The sequence below is a fragment of the Scyliorhinus torazame genome, chromosome 8 (assembly GCF_047496885.1).
Source record: "Scyliorhinus torazame isolate Kashiwa2021f chromosome 8, sScyTor2.1, whole genome shotgun sequence".
In the NCBI taxonomy this organism is placed as follows: Eukaryota; Metazoa; Chordata; class Chondrichthyes; order Carcharhiniformes; family Scyliorhinidae; genus Scyliorhinus; species Scyliorhinus torazame.
This window is the reverse complement of record NC_092714.1, coordinates 10,051,411-10,070,787: the sequence shown is the minus strand read 5'-3', so window position 1 is coordinate 10,070,787 and position 19,377 is coordinate 10,051,411. Positions and strand designations below refer to the sequence as shown.

General features: G+C 50.2%; 1 protein-coding gene across 5 annotated transcripts in view; it reads right to left on the bottom strand.

Annotated features, from left to right (window-relative positions):
* robo1 (roundabout, axon guidance receptor, homolog 1 (Drosophila)) overlaps nt 1–19,377 on the bottom strand; it is a 1,056,574-nt gene that overhangs the window by 36,603 nt on the left and 1,000,594 nt on the right. For 4 of the 5 annotated variants that reach the window (XM_072513063.1, XM_072513065.1, XM_072513062.1 and 1 more), the window contains 7 exons: nt 17,099–17,125; nt 14,936–14,978; nt 12,888–13,039; nt 8,825–9,160; nt 6,870–6,980; nt 4,490–4,634; nt 1,295–1,546 (listed from right to left, as the gene is read on the bottom strand). In XM_072513063.1, coding sequence (XP_072369164.1) covers nt 1,295–1,546; nt 4,490–4,634; nt 6,870–6,980; nt 8,825–9,160; nt 12,888–13,039; nt 14,936–14,978; nt 17,099–17,125 — 1,066 coding nt within the window. The remainder of the gene's footprint in view (nt 1–1,294; nt 1,547–4,489; nt 4,635–6,869; nt 6,981–8,824; nt 9,161–12,887; nt 13,040–14,935; nt 14,979–17,098; nt 17,126–19,377) is intronic. The other variant, XM_072513064.1, reaches the window with a different exon arrangement.

Sequence of the window (19,377 nt, the reverse complement as noted above, 5' to 3'; positions counted from 1 at the left end):
TATGTGTATGTGTGTCTCTGTGTGTGTATGTGTCTGTCTCTGTATGTGTGTGTCTCTGTGTGTGTATATGTCTGTCTCTGTATGTGTATGTGTGTGTCTCTGTGTGTGTATATGTCTGTCTCTCTGTGTGTATATGTCTGTCTCTGTGTGTGTATATGTCTGTCTCAATATGTGTGTGTCTCTGTGTGTGTATATGTCTGTCTCTGTATGTGTGTATATGTCTGTCTCTGTGTGTGTATATGTCTGTCGCTGTATGTGTGTCTCTGTGTGTGTATGTGTCTGTCTCTGTATGTGTGTGTCTCTGTGTGTGTATATGTCTGTCTCTGTATGTGTATGTGTGTGTCTCTGTGTGTGTATATGTCTGTCTCTCTGTGTGTATATGTCTGTCTCTGTGTGTGTATATGTCTGTCTCAATATGTGTGTGTCTCTGTGTGTGTATATGTCTGTCTCTGTATGTGTGTATATGTCTGTCTCTGTGTGTGTATATGTCTGTCTCTGTATGTGTATGTGTGTGTCTCTGTGTGTGTATATGTCTGTCTCTCTGTGTGTATATGTCTGTCTCTGTGTGTGTATATGTCTGTCTCAATATGTGTGTGTCTCTGTGTGTGTATATGTCTGTCTCTGTATGTGTGTATATGTCTGTCTCTGTGTGTGTATATGTCTGTCTCTGTATGTGTATGTGTGTGTCTCTGTGTGTGTATATGTCTGTCTCTGTGTGTGTATATGTCTGCCTCTGTATGTGTATGTGTGTGTCTCTGTGTGTGTATATGTCTGTCTCTGTGTGTGAATGTGCATGTCTCTGTGTGTGTATATGTCTGTCTGTGTGTTTGTATATGTCTGTCTCTGTGTGTGTGTATGTCTGTCTCTGTATGTGTATGTGTGTGTCTCTGTGTGTGTATATGTCTGTCTCTGTGTGTGTATATAATAACAATAACAATAATAATTAATAATAATAATCGCTTATTGTCACAAGTAGGCTTCAATAAAGGTACTGTGAAAAGCCCCTAGTCGCCACATACCGGCGCCTGTTTGGGGAGGCCGATACAGGAATTGAACTCGCGCTGCTGGCCTTGTTTTGCATTGTAAGCCAGCTATTTAGCCCGCTGTGCTAAACCAGCCCCTCCAACAGAGACACCAGCATATGTGTGTCTGTGTGTATGTGTGTGTCTCTGAGTGTGCATATGTGTGTCTCTGTGTGTGTATATGTGTGTCTCTGTGTGTGCATGTATATGTGTCTCTGTGTGTGCATGCGTGTGAGGTATCTCTTGGCAGTCCCTAGTCTATTTGCAGTTACCTGCGCTCACTCCCAGCTTGGATGAGGACCAGGTTCTCCTGGCTGTCCTGCAGCATGGGCATGAGCTCCTCCTGTGGCGAGGGTGTGAGTGTGGCAGTGGACTGGTGGCTGTAGGACACAGCTGCTGGGGATGAGGCTGCCCCACGGATTGGTGGCGTGGGGCCTCGTTCATCGTCCTCCTCCTCCTCCAGCTCATCCTGCTGTAGGTACATTCTGGCAGGCGGCATTGGACAGAGCCCCTCCCGATCGTAACTGCGAAAGCAAAAAAACAAGGATTCATCAAACAGATTAATGAAAAGTGTTTGCCTTCAGGCCGGGGTTTAACATGGAATGGTCAACCTCGCTCGAGCAGGCACAGCGTTACTCCAATTGGTTAAAATGGCAGCGACAGTCACTCTCCAATCTCTATTTTGACAGCTGCCCATGGTTGGATTTGAAAGGAGTAGTGTGCAGCAAGCAGCATCGTGTTCTGTGCCATTAGCCATTTTTCAGAGAAACCCAGAAGTGCATGCCACAATATCCAGGCTTCGGCTCATTCTTGGGAAGGAACATTCAGGCAGCACACCTGCCAGCAATGATTGTGTTCAACAGGAGAGATCTCACCACCACCCCCCGACATTCAATGGCATTACCGTTGCTGAATTCCCCACTGCCAACCTCCTGGGAGTTACCATTGACCAGAAACTGAACTGGACTAGCCATATAAATACTGTGCCTACAAGCACAGGTCAGAGGCTCGGAATCCTACAGTGAGTAACTCACCTCCTGACTCTCCAAAGTCAGTCCACCACCGAGAAGGCGCCAGTCAAGAATGTGGTGGAATCCTCTTGTCTGTATTAGAACACAGAACATTAGAGCGCGGTACAGGCCCTTCGGCCCTCGATGTTGCGCCGACCTGTGAAACCACTCTAAAGCCCATCTACACTATTCCCTCATTGTCCATATGTCTATCCAATGACCATTTGAATGCCCTTAGTGTTGGCGAGTCCACTACTGTTGCAGGCAGGGCATTCCACGCCCTTACTACTCTCTGAGTAAAGAACCTACTTCTGACATCTGTCCTATATCTATCTCCCCTCAATTTAAAGCTATGTCCCCTCGTGCTAGACATCACCATCCGAGGAAAAAGGCTCTCACTGTCCACCCTATCCAATCCTCTGATCATCTTGTATGCCTCAAGTAAGTCACCTCTTAACCTTCTTCTCTCTAACAAGAACAGCCTCAAGTCCCTCAGCCTTTCCTCGTAAGATCTTCCCTCCATACCAGGCAACATTCTGGTAAATCTCCTCTGCACCCTTTCCAATGCTTCCACATCCTTCCTATAATGCGGCGACCAGAATTGCACGCAATACTCCAAATGGGGCCACACCAGAGATTTGTACAGCTGCAACATGACCTCATGGCTCCGAAACTCAATCCCTCCACCAATAAAAGCTAACACACTGTACGCCTTCTAAACAACTCTCTCAACCTGGGTGGCAACTTTCAGGGATCTATGTACATGGACACCAAGATCGCTCTGCTCATCCACACTGCCAAGAATCTTACCATTTGCCCAGTACTCTGTCTTCCTGTTAATTCTTCCAAAATCAATCACCTCACACTTTTCAGCATTAAACTCCATTTGCCACCTCTCAGCCCAGCGCTGCAGCTTATCTATGTCCCTGTGTAACTTGTAACATCCTTCTGCACTGTCCACAACTCCACCGACTTTAGTGTCATCTGCAAATGTGTTCACCCATCCTTCTACGCCCTCCCACAGGTCATTTATAAAAATGACAAACAGCAGTGGCCCCAAAACGGATCCTTGTGGTACACCACTAGTAACTGGACCCCAGTCTGAACACTTCCCATCAACCACAACCCTTTGTCTTCTGCCAGCTAGCTAATTCCTAATTCCCTAAAGGAGTGCAGCACTCCCTCAGCACTGACCCTCTGACAGTGCAGCACCCCCTTAGTACTGACCCTCTGACAGTGCAGCACTCCCTCAGTACTGACCCTCTGACAGTGCAGCACTTCCTCAGTACTGACCCTCTGACAGTGCGGCACTCCCTCAGTACTGACCCTCTGACAGTGCAGCACTCTCTCAGCACTGACCCTCTGACAGTGCAGCACTCCCTCAGCACATACCCTCTGACAGTGCGGCTCTCCCTCAGTACTGAGCCTCTGACAGTGCAGCACTCCCTCAGTACTGACCCTCTGACAGTGCAGCACTCCCTCAGTACTGACCCTCTGACAGTGCGGCGCTCCCTCAGTACTGACCCTCTGACAGTGCGGCACTCCCTCAGTACTGACCCTCTGACAGTGCAGCACTCCCTCAGCACTGACCCTCTGACAGTGCAGCACTCCCTCAGCACTGACCCTCTGACAGTGCAGCACTCCCTCAGTACTGACCCTCTGACAGTGCAGCACTCCCTCAGTACTGACCCTCTGACAGTGCAGCACTCCCTCAGCACTGACCCTCTGACAGTGCAGCACTCCCTCAGTACTGAGCCTCTGACAGTGCAGCACTCCCTCAGCACTGACCCTCTGACAGTGCGGCACTCCCTCAGTACTGACGCTCTGACAGTGCAGCACTCCCTCACTACTGACCCTCTGACAGTACGGCACTCCCTCAGTACTGACGCTCTGACAGTGCAGCACTCCCTCAGTACTGATCCTCTGACAGTGCAGCACTCCCTCAGCACTGACCCTCTGACAGTGCAGCACTCCCTCAGTACTGACCCTCTGACAATGCAGCGCTCCCTCAGCACTGACCCTCTGACAGTGCAGCACTCCCTCAGTACTGACCCTCTGACAGTGCAGCACTCCCTCAGCACTGACCCTCTGACAGTGCAGCACTCCCTCAGCACTGACCCTCTGACAGTGCAGCACTCCCTCAGCACTGACCCTCTGACAGTGCAGCACTCCCTCAGTACTGACGCTCTGACAGTACAGCACTCCTTCAGTACTGAGCCTGGGACTTCAGCTTGGATTATGTTCAGCAGTCTCAACCCCCACACCTTTCCAATCACAACTGGTGGTGATGTTTCCAGCCAACGCTGATGGTGGGTGAACTGCCAAGGTACCCACAATAAGTGTTACTGGGTTGTGTTTTCTGCCCACGGAACCTGTGTCTCAGTGAGAACCAGCAAGTCAGGGGCAGGATTGAGGAACGCACTCTGTGCTGAAGAGAGGTGTGCGAGCCTTACGTACCTTTCCTCAGTCAGGCTGTATTCGTCAGGATTAACGGATGTGGGAGGTGGGTGAGCTGGAGGTGGCGGTAGGAGATCGGCCCAATTCATGCCACCCTGTTTGGGCAATTTTTGTGTTCGAACACTCTTTTTGTGCCCCTGGCTCCCTAGACACACAGCAGGAAAAAAAGATGGTCACCTTCTGCAGGAATATTTAGATAAGATTACACTGATTCACATAAATAGGATACAAGGAAAAGAAACAGGCCGTTCGGCCCTCCCAGTTCATGCCAATGTTTAAGCTCAATTCCAGCTCCCTCTTTCTTTCCCCATCTGAATCGACCGTCATAGTCCTCTGTTCCTTTCTCCCTTATGTACTTGTCCACCTTCCTGTTAAACGCATCTCTATTTGCTTCGCCCTCAAAGTGTGTGAGTGAGTCCCACACTCTCCCCACTCTGTGGGTGAAGGCATTTCTTCTGAATTCCCCAATGGCTGTCTTGCTGACTATTTTGTATTGACGGCCTCTCGTTTTACTCTTCACAACAAGAGGAAATATTTTCCCTGTGTCCCCTCTATCAAAACCTTTCATCGTCTTAAAGACCTCTGTTCGGGCACCTCCTTCTCTCTTGCATTTTTTCCCCTTCGTTTGGCTGAGAATATTGGACTTTGTTTCACACGGACGCGCCCTGAGAATGCACAGCCCGTTTACACCCCGGGAATAAAGGAGGTGGCACAGGGTAAGGGGGAGCTGAATTGAATTAGCAACATGGGTGTTTTATAAACCATTCGAAATGAGAAGGCTGGGGGCTGATCAAGCTTATTTCGGGCGGCACGGTGGCGCAGTGGGTTAGCCCTGCTGCCTCACGGCGCCGAGGTCCCAGGTTCGATTCCCAGCTCTGGGTCACTGTCCGTGTGGAGTTTGCACGTTCTCCCCGTGTTTGCGTGGGTCTCGCCCCCACAACCCAAAGATGTGCAGGGTAGGTGGATTGGCCACGCTAAATTGCCCCTTAATAGGATAAAATGAATTGGGTACTCTAAATTCTTTTTAAAAAAGCATTATTTCGGGATGGGAGAGGGGCGATCTCCGGTGCAATCCGTCAGCTTGAACTGGTCACTATTAACTCCAACGGGGAAGGCAGATGGAACGTCTTCACTCGCAGGAATGAGAGACTTGCATTTGTATTGCACCTTTCACAACTTCCGGAAGCTCCTCATTTGGGGCCCTCAGTTTAAGGTCTCACCAGAAGTTAGCACCTTCCACAATGCAACACTGTCCGTCACCATTGGCACCAGTCTCACGTCTCTGGAACGCATGGGACTCTGACTCTGAGATGATCAACTGAGCCTTGGTTGAGGGAACAACTCAAATTCGGGAATTCAGGAGAAACCCTTTAGCCCGAGAACAGTGAGAACATGGGACTGGCTACACATGGAGCGGGTTGGGGGGGGGGGGGGGGGGGGGGGGTGACAGGGAAGGTGGATAACCGAAGGGGGAAAGCAGGAGAAGGATCTGGTGGAGGGGCGAGCTGAGGATGTGCAGTGCGAGGCCCTATTGGAGCTCAAGCATCTGCGTGGACCAGTTGGGAAGAACGCCCCCCCCCCCCCCCGTGTCTGCTGGCAACACTACGCAGTTTGACATTGACCTGACCATGTGGCCGCGGTTTAGCGGCTCCGCTTGCCACGGGCACAGATCCGGTAACGGACGCTAAATCTCAGACTGCGGCTGAAAAGGGGATTTGCACCAGAGAGACTTCGGTCCGGGTGGTGAGGGACATGCCCGGGCAGTAACCTGGCAGTGCCATCCTTGTGTGAGCGTGTGTGTGTGGGTGTAGTCCCAATGCTTTGGCGGGGAGGGGGCGCGATGTTTCTGAGGGATCCTCCGTGTCCATGGGAGGGCTAGGGGGGTATTTCTTGCCCAGAAAGATGGCGCCCCGATCTCTGTCATCGACCCTGCCCTGCCAGATTGACGGTGCAAACCATGCCCCCCCCTCCTGTGCACAGGCCGCCAGGGAATCCGGAGGGGGAAACTCGGCTGTGCAGCTGGAGAGCCACACGCCGGTTTCCAGCCTCAAACTCAGTGACAAATGTTGGGGAGGTTCCACCCTGTGATTTTGGAATGAAGGTTTCTCCATTGAGCTCCACTGAATTCACCCCAGAAACCTGGTTAATCTGCCCAACTGGGCTGCGCAAAGCTTCATCCGCCACACAAGCCACTTCATCTCGTCCGATTGAAATATCCCTTTCTTCCACACGCATCCCACATGTCCTCATGCAGCTTCACACTCTCCAATCAGCGGGGGCACCTTCCGCATTCTAACCAAACTCTTGCACAGTTTACTGAGGGCAGTCACCTCTGCACCTTACTGGGTTCACACACAGCCAGTCAGCACCAGTTACTAACCCGATGTGTTGCTGCCTCGATCTGAGCTGTTGTACGATCCACTTGTGCCTTGGTCGCTCGTCTGGTTGTATGGAATTGTGGGAATGTTGCTTGTTTCCACTAGTCGGTAATCTGAAAAGAAATAAAGATGGAAGAATATTTATTAGATCCCACGCTCCAGCCAAACACTCCCAGGACAGGTACAGCACGGGGTTAGATACAGAGTAAAGCTCCCCCTACACTGTCCCCATCAAACACTCCCAGGACAGGTACAGCACGGGGTTAGATACAGAGTAAAGCTCCCTCTGCACTGCCCCATCAAATACTCCCAGGACAGGTACAGCACGGGGTTAGATACAGAGTAAAGCTCCCTTTACACTGTCCCCATCAAACACTCCCAGGACAGGTACAGCACAGGGTTAGATACAGAGTAAAGCTCCCTCTACACTGTCCCCATCAAACACTCCCAGGACAGGTACAGCACGGGGTTAGATACAGAGAGCTCCCTCTACACTGTCCCCATCAAACACTCCCAGGACAGGTACAGCACGGGGTTAGATACAGAGTAAAGCTCCCTCTACACTGTCCCCATCAAACACTCCCAGGACAGGTACAGCACGGGGTTAGATACAGAGTAAAGCTCCCTCGACACTGTCCCCATCAAACACTCCCAGGACAGGTACAGCACGGGGTTAGATACAGAGTAAAGCTCCCTCGACACTGTCCCCATCAAACACTCCCAGGACAGGTACAGCACGGGGTTAGATACAGAGTAAAGCTCCCTCGACACTGTCCCCATCAAACACTCCCAGGACAGGTACAGCTCGGGGTTAGATACAGGGGGCGGGATTCTCCGCAAGCAGCACGATGTCCGCCAACTGGCGCCAAAAAAGGCACGAATCAGTCTGGTATCGCGCCGCCCCAAAGGTGCGGAATTCTCCGCATCTTGAGGGGCCGAGCCCTCACCGTGAGGGGCTAGGCCCGCGCCGGACTGATTTCCGCCCCGCCAGCTGGCGGAAAAGGCCTTTGGTGCCCCGCCAGCTGGCGCGGAAATGACTTTGCCGTGCGGCGCATGCGCGGGAGCATCAGCGGTCGCTCACGTCATCCCCGCGCATGCGCAGTGGAGGGGGTCACTTCCGCCTCCGCCATAGTGGAGACCATGGCGAAGGCGGAAGGAAAAGGGTGCCCCCACGGCACAGGCCCGCCCGCGGAACGGTGGGCCCCGATCGCGGGCCAGGCCACCATGGGGGCACCCCCCGGGGCCAGATCGCCTCACGCCCCCCTCCCGGACCCCGGAGCCCGCCCACGCCGCCTTGTCCCGCCGGTAAGAGATGTGGTTTGCTTCTCGCCGGCGGGACAGGTATTCCAGCAGCGGGACTTAGGCCCATCGCGGGCCGGGGAATCACCCGGGGGGGCCCACTATTTCTGGGTCTTTTCATGGAATCATAGAATCCCTGCAGTGCAGAAGGAGGCCATTCGGCCCATCGAGTCTGCACCGACCCTTGGAAATAGCACCCTACCCTAGGCCCACTCACCCACCCTACCCCGGTAGCCCCTCCTAACCTTTTGGGTAAAAGGGGCAATTTAGCCTGGTCAATCCTCCTAACCTGCACATCTTTGGACTGCTTTGGGCAACTTGAATTTGCCACCTCATTCTTCAATGTCAGAGTGTGTCCTTCTAGTGATCCATTAAAACAGAGAGTCTCTCAAATGCCTGTAAAATAACTTCATAATCCCTATTGTGGAGAGGAAAAGATGGGAGTTTTGCCTCGTGTTCTGGTTAATATTTATCCCTCAACCAGATGATAGGGTTATTATCACAATGTTTACTTATGGGAGCTTGCTGTGTGCACATTGGTCACCATATTATAACAGTAGTAACGCATTAATGGAGAGGTCATTGGCTGGAAAGAGCTTTGGGATTCCTGAGGCTGGGAAGGGTGCGGTAGTGAGGTAAGAAATTCTTTGTTATTTACCTTTGTTGAGTTTATTCTGCTCCATGATGTTATACTGCATGAGGGATATCTCCTGCTTGGCCTGGAGAGACGGTTTCCAGTTCTTATCGTTTACTTCCATTCCGCTGCTGTTCATGTTGTTCCCCAGTGTGGTCTGAATGAGCTGTGTTGTGGCGTAGGGAGTGGGCTGCGCCGTCTGGTTCAGGCACCGACCCTCTTTGAGGTTGGGGCTGTTGAAGGTCTTCATCTCGTTGATCTTGTTGCTCAGGTCCATGTCTCCGTAGACTGTTGACTCGGGCAGCATCAAGTTGGTCTGTTTGTTCTCCAGTTGGTTGTTATAGTTGGCTATGCAGTCGGCTGAGCCGGCGGGAGGGAGAGGCAACATGGGGGCAAGAGAAAGAAACGTCAAGCTTTGCAACGCATACACCGTTCTTCCTGGCCCATTTCCCATCATTGCCCACCTCCTCACTCTGACATGCCACCCACTATTCCCAATCCAAATAAACATACAAATGAGATTACAGCAAGAGCAACTTGTTACAACTCCATAAAATTGCAAATCGAGTGATGTAAACACTTTACTTAGGTTTGTCCAAACTAATCTCTGCTAAGCTAATGCATCCTGGAGCTCAGCCAACTATTCATAATGAGCCCCACTAGGTTAGGGGATACATCAATAGAGAAATTGGCAGACATTTAAGGGAATATGTCAAAATATTCAAAATAAGTATATTCCTACCAGAATGAAATATTCTAAAGGGAGGACACACCACCTACGGTTAAGCGGGAGGTGTAGACAGAGTCAATGGATGGTCGACAAGTTCGCGAGATGGACTGGGTTAATCAGGCAAAAGTGATTACAGTATGCGAGGAAGCTAGGTAGTAACGTAAAAACTGATGGCACAAATGTTTACAGGTAATTAGAAAGGGAAAGAGTCAGTAAAGTGGGTGTTACTCGCTAGAGAATGACAATGTGGAGATAATTGTAAAGAACAAGGAAATGACGGATGAAATGAATAAATATTTTGCTTCTGTATTCACTGTAGAGGATATAAAAGCTATTCCAGTAATAGCTGAAAATCAAGAGGTGGAGGGGAGAGGAGAACTTGGTGAAATTACAATCACTGGGGAAGCGATACTGAACAAACCAATGGAGCTGCAGCCTGACAAATCTCCGGGGCCCGATGGACTTCATCCCAGGGTTTAAAGAGGAGGCTAATGAGGTGGTAGATACGTTGGTGTCAATTCTCCAAAATTCGCAAGATTCTGGAAAGGTTCCATCAGACTAGAAAGTAGTAAATTAAACCTCTCTGTATAAAAAGAGAGAGAGGCAGAAACCTGGAAACTATAAGTCAGTTAGTTTGACATCCACTGTGGGGAAGGTGTTAGAATCGATGATTAAAGAAGTTATAGCTGGACATCTAGGTACGCTCAAGGTAATTGGGAAGAGCCAGCATGGTTTTGTGAAAGGGAAATCATGTTTAACCAATTGATTGGAATTTTTGAATGAGTAACTTATGCCTTGGTTAAAGGGGAGCCTATGGGCGTACTGTACTCAGATTTCCAGAAGGCATTTGATAAGGTGCCACATGAAAGATTATTACAGAAAATAAAAATTCATGGTGCAAGGGGTAACATATTAACATGGATAGAAGATTGACTGGCTGACAGAAAACAGAGAATGCACAAATGGGTCATTTTCTGATTGGCAGGATGTTGACAAGTGGAGTCCCTTAGGGACAGCGTGTGCGGCAGAGCAGAGAATTCCACCTCAGGAGTTTGCGGATGGGTATAGATAGGTTGAGTGAGTGGGTACAAATCTGGCAGATGGAGGATAATATGGGAAGATATGAAGTTCTTCCACTTTGGCAGGAAGAATAAAAAAGCAGAGTGTGACTGAAACAGAGAACGCCTGCAGAATTCCGAGGTGCAGAGGGATCCAGCGCACGAGTCTCACAGAATTAGAATGCAGGTCATCAAGAAGAACGATGAGGGTTCAGGTGGCCTGGGATTGGGCCCAGCTCCATAAACTGAACTACACAAGCTTGGTGGGAAGGGGCATGGCCGCTTTTCAGAGGTGGGATAGTCTCCCTCTGTCCTTGGCAGGCAGGATTCAGTCAATCAAGATGAATATTTTACCACGATTTCTGTTCCAGTGTTTGTCAGTGTTTCTTCCAAAGTCCTTTTCTGGGGAGTCAAGGCATTGATTTTGTCCTTTATTTGGGCTGGCAAAGTGGCGAGGATTGGAAAGACAGTTCTTCAGAGGGACCGACAGTCAGGGGTTGGAAGAAATGGTGGGATGGTTTGCAAGTTTGGAGGAGCTGTCGGAGGAATTTAGGCTCTGGCGGTCTGACTCATTCAGATAACTGCAGGTTCGCAATTTAGCCAGACGGATCTTTCCGCCATTCCCTGTGGCCCCGCCAGCCTCGCTGATGGAGAGGGTTCTTGCATTTGCAGGGTCGGAGGAGAGGAATAGCTCGGGTATCTATGGAAGGATTATAGCCAAAGATGCAGTATCGGTGGAGTGGGTCACGGTCAAGTGGGAGCAGGAGTTGAGGCTGGTGTTGGACGATGAGGTGTAGAGTGAGGCTCTGTAGATTGTGAACTCCACGTCCACATGTGCGAAGCTTGGCTTTATAAGCTAAAAGCCCATGGTGTTAATGGTAAGATCCTGGCATGGATAGAGGATTGGCTGACTGGCAGCAGGCAGAGAGTGGGGATAAAGGGGTCTTTTTCAGGATGGCAGCCGGTGACTAGTGGTGTGCCTCAGGGGTCGATGCTGGGACCACAACTTTTCACACTATATTAATGATCTGGAGGAAGGTACTGAAGGCACTGTTGCTAAGTTTGCAGATGATACAAAGATCTGTAGAGGGACAGGTTGTATTGAGGAAGCAAGGGGGCTGCAGAAGGATTTGGACAAGCTGGGAGAGTGGGCAATGAAGTGGCAGATGAAATACAATGTGGAAAAGTGTGAGGTTATGCACTTTGCAAGGAGGAATTTAGGCATAGACTATTTTCTAAATGGTAAGATGCTTAGGAAATCAGAAGCACAAAGGGACTTGGGGGTTCTTGTTCATGATTCTCTTAAGGTTAACGTGCAGGTTCAGTCGGCAGTTAGGAAGGCAAATGCAATGTTAGCATTCATGTCAAGAGGGCTAGAATACAGGACCAGGGATGTACTTATAAGGCTCTGGTCAGACCCTATTTGGAGTATTGTGAACAGTTTTGGGACCCGTATCTAAGGAAGGATGTGCTGGCCTTGGAAAGGGTTCAGAGGAGGTTCACAAGAATGATCCCTGGAATGAAGAACTTGCCGTATGAAGATCGGTTGAGGACTCTGGATCTGTACTCGTTGAAGGATGAGGGGAGATCTTATTGAAACTTACAGGATACTGCGAGGCCTGGATAGAGTGGACGTGGCGAGGATGTTTCCACTTGTAGGAAAAACTAGAACCAGAGGACACCATCTCAGACTAAAGGGACGATCCTTTAAGACAGAGATGAGGAGGAATTTCTTCAGCCAGAGGGTGGTGAATCTGTGGGACTCTTTACCGCAGAAGGTTTTGGAGGCCAAATCACTGAGTGTCTTTAAGACAGATTAGATAGGTTCTTGATTAATAAGGGGATCAGGGGTTCTGGGGAGAAGGCAGGAGAATGGGGATGAGAAAAATATCAGCCATGATTGAATGGCGGAGTGGCCTAATTCTGCTCCTATGTTTTATGGTCTTATCCAGTTCAAAGTGGTGTACAGGGCTCCTCTGACTAGGTCCAGGATGTGCCGGTTTTCTGCTGCGGGAGTAGAGGCCAAGTGCGAGCCCTGTGGAGGGGGTCCGGCCAACCATATGCCCATATTTTGTCGTATTCTAAGCTTGTGGGATTCTGGGTCACCTTCTTTAGCACCATGTAGGTGATTCTGAAAATTGAACTGGAGCCCTCTCCCTTCGTGGCCATATGTGGGGTGTCAGACAACCAGCCCGCCAGTTTTAAACGTCTCTGGAGTTCATTTGGCTCTGTGGAAATTGGACATCCCGAGCACATTTGACGCATTTAGAAAGGAAATTAGCCAATGAGAGAGCCCCACCTGGCCTGCTGTAAGTGGTGAGGTTGCTGTCGCTGTTGGCATTGGCTGAGGTGCAGCAGTTGATGCTACAGTCATTGTGACTGGTTCCCGTGTTGGGCCAGGTGTCTGCCAGCCACGGCTGGTTTGAATCCCCGATGTTCAGTAATCCTGGTCTGGAAAGGAAGAGGGGGAAGCGTAAAACACGTGAAAACCTGAAAGTGTGCGAACGACCCCCTCACGGCTCCCGTTGTTCAAGCACGTTCCCTGCTGTGTCACTGAGCCACGCGCGCTACACACTTTAGTACCTCAGCTGAATAAAATCCAGGGAAAGTCCCAAATTCGATTCCTGCCTCCCCTCCTTCCCTCACCAGCCCCTCCCTCCTCTGGTCCTTGCTCAGTTACAATTTTCAGCCCAGGACATGGTTTTCAAATTTACAAATTTTCATCTTTGTTCCCGACGTCACCGCTCCCTGGGCAGGATTCCCCGCAGCTCGATGCCCAAGTCACGGACGGCGCCGGGGCGGAGAATCCATTTCCGTGCTTGGAATCGGGACCGCCGCCAGTTCCCCGATTCTCCGGGTCCCGAAAGCGGCGTAGGCGGAGGGTACGCCGCGTATCCCCTACCTGCGGCCATTGCTGGACGCCTGCCCCACCATTCTCCGCCCCCACCGAATTCTCGACGGCGTTGATGGAACATTGTCCTGCCGGTCGCGATACGAGCATGGCGGCTGAGGGCACAGTCCCCGGCCGCCATGGTCGGGGGCGGGCCGATCGGTGGGCAGTGGGGTCCTTAGACGACACCGGGCTAATTTTGGGCGGGTGGTCAGGGTCGAGCGAGTGGCCGATCGGGGTCACTATTTGGAAGGTCCAGCTCCACGGTCTGAGTCCGTCATGGAGCACGGCACGGCTGCTGGAGGCCACGCCATGCGCATGCGTGGCCTCTGACCCGGAAGTGCGGGGACCCGTATCTGCGAGCTTCCTGACGGTTTACTGCTAGTCCCCTGCAGCGTTATATGTGGCCCTTTCACAACGGTTTTTCTGCCGTGAAAGGCCACAGTTTTTACGACGGCGTGGGGACATAGTTCCAAAGTTGGAGAATCCAGACCCCCATTTCTGCAATCTCTGCCGCTCCATGATCTCCGCTCAGGTTTTTGTCACTCTATCATTGACGGCCGCGTCTTCAGGTGCCTGAGCCCTAACCTCTGGGATCCTCTCCTTAAACCTCGGCACCTCTTTCCTTTATGATGCTGCTTAAAATGTATCCCTTTGTCCAAGCTTCCAATCAGTGTCGAGGGGGCCCTGCTGCCTGGATGAAACTTCAGGTGAGAATTGAGATTGAGTTGCCGCCAGTGCTCCGTACATTTCGACATGCTGCTCCGAGCTCACATCTAACAGGGGGAACAACTGAAAGTAACGAAGGAACGCTCACTTCGACAAGGCCTTCCGTGACGTCAACAAGGCCCTGGGTGCTTTTCAACCAACGAATGATTTTGGAAGCCCAGTTACTGTTGTTAGGTAGGAAATGCAGCAGTCGATTCTTGCATAGCAAGATCCCTCAAATCGTGTAATAACCAAATAATCTTCTTTTAATGCTGGTTGAGAGATAACTGAGGGGAGAACTCACAAAAACAATGCATAGGACAGACATGTATACACTGTGTTTCACACAGATATACACAGTCACACACTCATACAGACACACATATATACATAGTCACGCCCACATATATACACACATAGTCAGACACACATATGTACATGCAGGCACACATACATTCACACACACATAGTCACATACATGCATACATACATCCATAGTCACACACGCATTTATACACTCACAAACAAGCACACGCGCACACATCCATGCACATGTAGACATCCACGTGCACAGCTTCACACATTGCAGCAGGCACCATTGGTCAGTGCCCAGACTGAGACCCTGGATTGAGTGCCCGGATTGAGATCCCGGGTTGATTTTCCTGTGGGCTCTGACAGGCTGACTGAAGCCAGCCGACCCACCCTGGATCCCCACCCTTGAGCAGAAAACAATCAAACATTCATCTTACCTTGCTCCGCTGCTCACGCTTTCACCCCCTCTCTGATAGGCCACTGTAATCAAAAACAAACACGTCCTGTTATACATCATGTGTTGGGCGAATCAAGGTGCACTCACCAACCCCTCAGCCCTGCAAACCCTGAAGGTTCATTCCCAGGATGGTCCCTTCGAATACCTTCCAGGAAATGTTTCCAGTGTTCTTCAGTTGGTAACTCATCCCCCAACCCCCAAAACCTGTCCACCATTTACAAGGCCCAAGTCAGGTGTGTTCATAGAATCATAGAATTCACAGTGCAGAAGGAGGCCATTTGGCCCATCGAGTCTGCACTAGCCCTTGGAAAGAGCATCCCACTTAAGCCCACACTTCCAACTTGACCCCATAAACCCAGTAATCCCAGCCAACTTATTATTATTAATTATTCTTATTCTTTGGACACTAAGGGCAATTTATCACGGCCAATCCACCTAACCTGCACATCTTTGGACTGTGGGAGGAAACCGGAGCACCCGGAGGAAACCCATGCAGACATGGGGAGAACGTGCAGACTCCGCACGGACAGTGACCCAAACCGGGAAACGAACCTGGGACCCTGTGCTAACCACTATGCTACCGTGCTGCCTACGGTTATGGAATACCGTGTTATGGAATCCTCGTGTTATGGAATACTCTCCACTTGCCTGGATGAGTGCAGCTCTAACAACACTCCAGAGGCTCGACACCATCCAGGACAAAGCAGCCCGCTTGATGGGCATCCTTACCACCATCCTAAACACCCACTCTCTCCATCACTGACACACAGTGGCAGCCGTGTGTACCATCTACAAGATGCACTGCAGTAACTCACCATGGCCCCTTAGCACCTTCCAAACCCATGACCACGGTTCTCTAGAAGGACAAGAGCAGCAGATACCTGGGAACCCCACCACCTGGAGGTTCCCCTCCAAGTCACTTACCACGCTGACTTGGGAATATATCGGCCGTTCCTTCACTGTCGCTGGATCAAAATCCTGAACTCCCTCCCTAACAGCACAGTGGGTGTACCTACACCTCATGGTTTGCAGCGGTTCAAGAAGGCAACTCACCACCATCTTCTCAAGGGCAATTAGCGATGGGCAACAAATGCTAGACTGGCCAATCACGCCCAAAGCTCAAGAAGGAGCTTGTGAAGTCAATGCCAGGAACGGTGTCCTCCGACATCAGCACAGTCCATAAATAAGCAGAGAGTCCATCAAACAGTCAGCCGTCACAGCCAAACCAGTCCTGTCACGTAGTAAAACGTCTTGGGATAATTCCAGTCAGAATTGGCAAGCGTACCGGTCCGGCCTGAAGGACTCTGCTCAAATTTCTTTGGCACTGTAAATAGCCTGCACCGCCCCCTCCGCCCCCACCGGTCTCCACTTCCATCCCCACCCCCACACACTCTCAGCCCATCATGCCCAGCACCGTAGTGCAGAGTGTGCGGAGTGGTAGTGGAGCCAAACGAAAAGGAGCAGAAGCGATAGCTCTGAAAAGATGGAGAATAGAGGGTCAGGAATAGAGTCATGGAGAAGGAGCAGAGAGTGGGACGAATTTCAGAAACCCAGCACAGGAATGACTGGTGGAATGGCCACTTTCTGAGGTGCATGATTCTATTTTTTTTTTCCGATTAAGGGTCAGTTTTAGAGTGGCCAATCCCACCGACCCTGCACAGCTTTGGGTTGTGGGGGTGAGACCCACGCAGACACGGACCCGGGGGGGGGGCCGGGATCGAACACGGCTCTTCGGCGCCGTGAGGCAGCAATGCTAACCACTGCGCCACCCTGCCGCCCTGCTGTATGATTCTACAAGGACACCATTCAGCCCCTTGAGCCTCCTCCACCATCCAATCAGACCATGGCTCCTCGGTAGCTGAGCTCCACTTGCCCACCTTGGCTCCAGGATGGTGGGAAAAGAGAGGGTTAAAGCTGGACAATGAATTGAGGATCGCGCAAATAGTTTCATAAATAAAAGATTTAAAAAAGGCATAGTGTTGTCCGCCCCAATCAGTACGGAGTGTAATGGTGCATTAAACCATCTCGAACGCCAACCATAGTCTGAGGAAAAATGGTTCACAGGAATGTAAGGGGACAAATCATAATTGCAAGTTAACAGCATGCACATGCAGGAATATATTGAAGGATCAGGAATATTTACCTGTCGGTGTGAATGTGAAAGAGGGGACTGGAGGAAAGAAGCAAAGAAGAAGTTACCAGACTGCAGGAAGCCAGAAGAGTAGATTTATAAGTTGCTGTCACACATGGCAAAGGAATATTGAACGCAACATCTGAATCTCCTCCAGTCCCTCCGCCTCCCCTGTCCTCTTTTCCCAAGTACTGGAATCGCGAATTGTTCCCGAATCTGTTTGTGTGCCAGCACCGGTTTATGGAGAATGCAACAAACTTTGCGGACTCAACAATTCCAGGCAAGCCGAGGTCTGGCTATTCACGGACCACTGAGTTGAGATGCCACCTGAAGGAGTGGATACACTGATAGGAGTACAAGGACCTCAGAGCTGAATTCAATGACCATCAGCTGACTCCAGCTGTTTTCCCTGACAACGCTACCCCATCTCCGAAGCCCATCCGGCCTCTCAGAGTGAACAAGATTCGTCCTCAATTTGCCTGTCCCCAGTTTGAACCTATGCTCCCATGTGTACAGTCACTTGGGAGGTTGAAATGGTCAGATACCTTTTGTTTGCAGAGGACAGGTTCCTGTGTATGAATGCGTGTTGCTTCAAGCAAGCGTAAATGAGCCACAATACCAGCTCGGTCGATTGGTTGTTTGTGCAGCTATTGGCGCACTCAGGATTGTTCAGTGGGTGCTGCCCAATTGTAGGGTGATACCAAACAGTAGGTGTTTCGTCTTGGGTTTTGCAAGCGTGGGCTGGTTGAGTGCGATCTGTGCTCTGCCTGATGCAAACAAACAAAGGAAATTGCTGTTTGATTCAAAAAGCCACTAGCTGGCGGCTTAGTGGCATCACACTAGCACTGAAATTCATACACACTGTAGTTCAATGGCGTTGATAGTGGAAAATACCACTCACCTAGCCACTGCATTGTAGCAGTGTGAGTGCACATTTAGCTACACTAAGAAACAATTTAAGATGATCAAGCTCATACCGTGACTCATTTACACTTGCTAGAACTGACACACTCTCACACATAATGATCAATTCTCTGCAAACAAAAGGAATATGCTCAAGCCTTGTGTCTTTTTCTGAATTACCCAGGATCTGCGAGATGTTGTAGTCCCCTATTGCTTTCTCCATTGCAATGCTTCGGCTAATCAAAGTCAACTTGCCAACCAAGCAGCACCCCTTTCTCTTCCAGTACTAATTGTTGCATTGTTTGAAATTTGTCATTCTTGCATTTGTCCTGATGAGTGGCAGGTGAAAACCTTCCACAACCTGGCCCTCTTTTCAGAAAATATTCAAGTTCTGCACCAACAAAATTACCTTTATAACTTGATGCAATATATTATTGAGATGGTGCAAGTCACCAGTGAAATCTCTAAGTGAGGGTCAAGATGCTGCCAATAGCTGAAGAATGTGCGAGTACAAAGAGGCCATTCGGCCCATTCAACCCAACCTTTCCACACATTGTGTGTCAAATGTTGCACCATGCGACTGCTACTTGTACCAGCCCTCCGACACACCCTCTCTTAAACTCAGTGCTCTCAGGGATCTCGTTCCATCTCTTTCCGTGTAGGTCCACCCATCAATACCACTCAATACCATTCCTTCTCCACTTCCTGCACCATCCGTTATATCATATTGCTGCCCTTTGAACCCAGCCCTTACCCTCTACGTCATCTGATCCCTCAGGTTTCCCTGTTGTCTTCAGGGGCCGGGGGCCCAGTTGGATTCTCACCAACTGAACCGTTGCACCACATTCTTCAGGAACCAACTCCTTTTCCTTTGAACCCCTTCGGATGCTTGACAGGGTATATATCAAAGGGCACAACAGGTAACCACAGTTACAATATTTTGGAAAGAAATTAAACAGGATGTTTGCACGAAAGGATTTTAGAGAAAGTTGAGAGAGAGAGGAAGAGAGAAAGGGAGGGAGAGGGAGAGACCTAGGGAGAGAAAGAGAGAGGGAGGGAGAGAGAAAGAGAGAGCGAGAGGGAGAGAGCGAGAGAGAGGGAGAGGGAGAGAGAGAGGGAGAGAGGAGATGCACTCATATGTATACACACATGTACACAAACACATATACATGCACATATACACACACACATACAAACTCACACACAAAAATTTAAAAATGTACACATACAAACTCACACAAAGACACAGAATCGCGCACACAGATAGACTTAAAAGTCTCTAACACACACATATACAAACTCAAAAATATACACACATTCACATATATACAGGGCGGCATGGTGGCATGGCTGTTAGCGCTGCAGCCTCACAGCACTAGGGTCCTGGG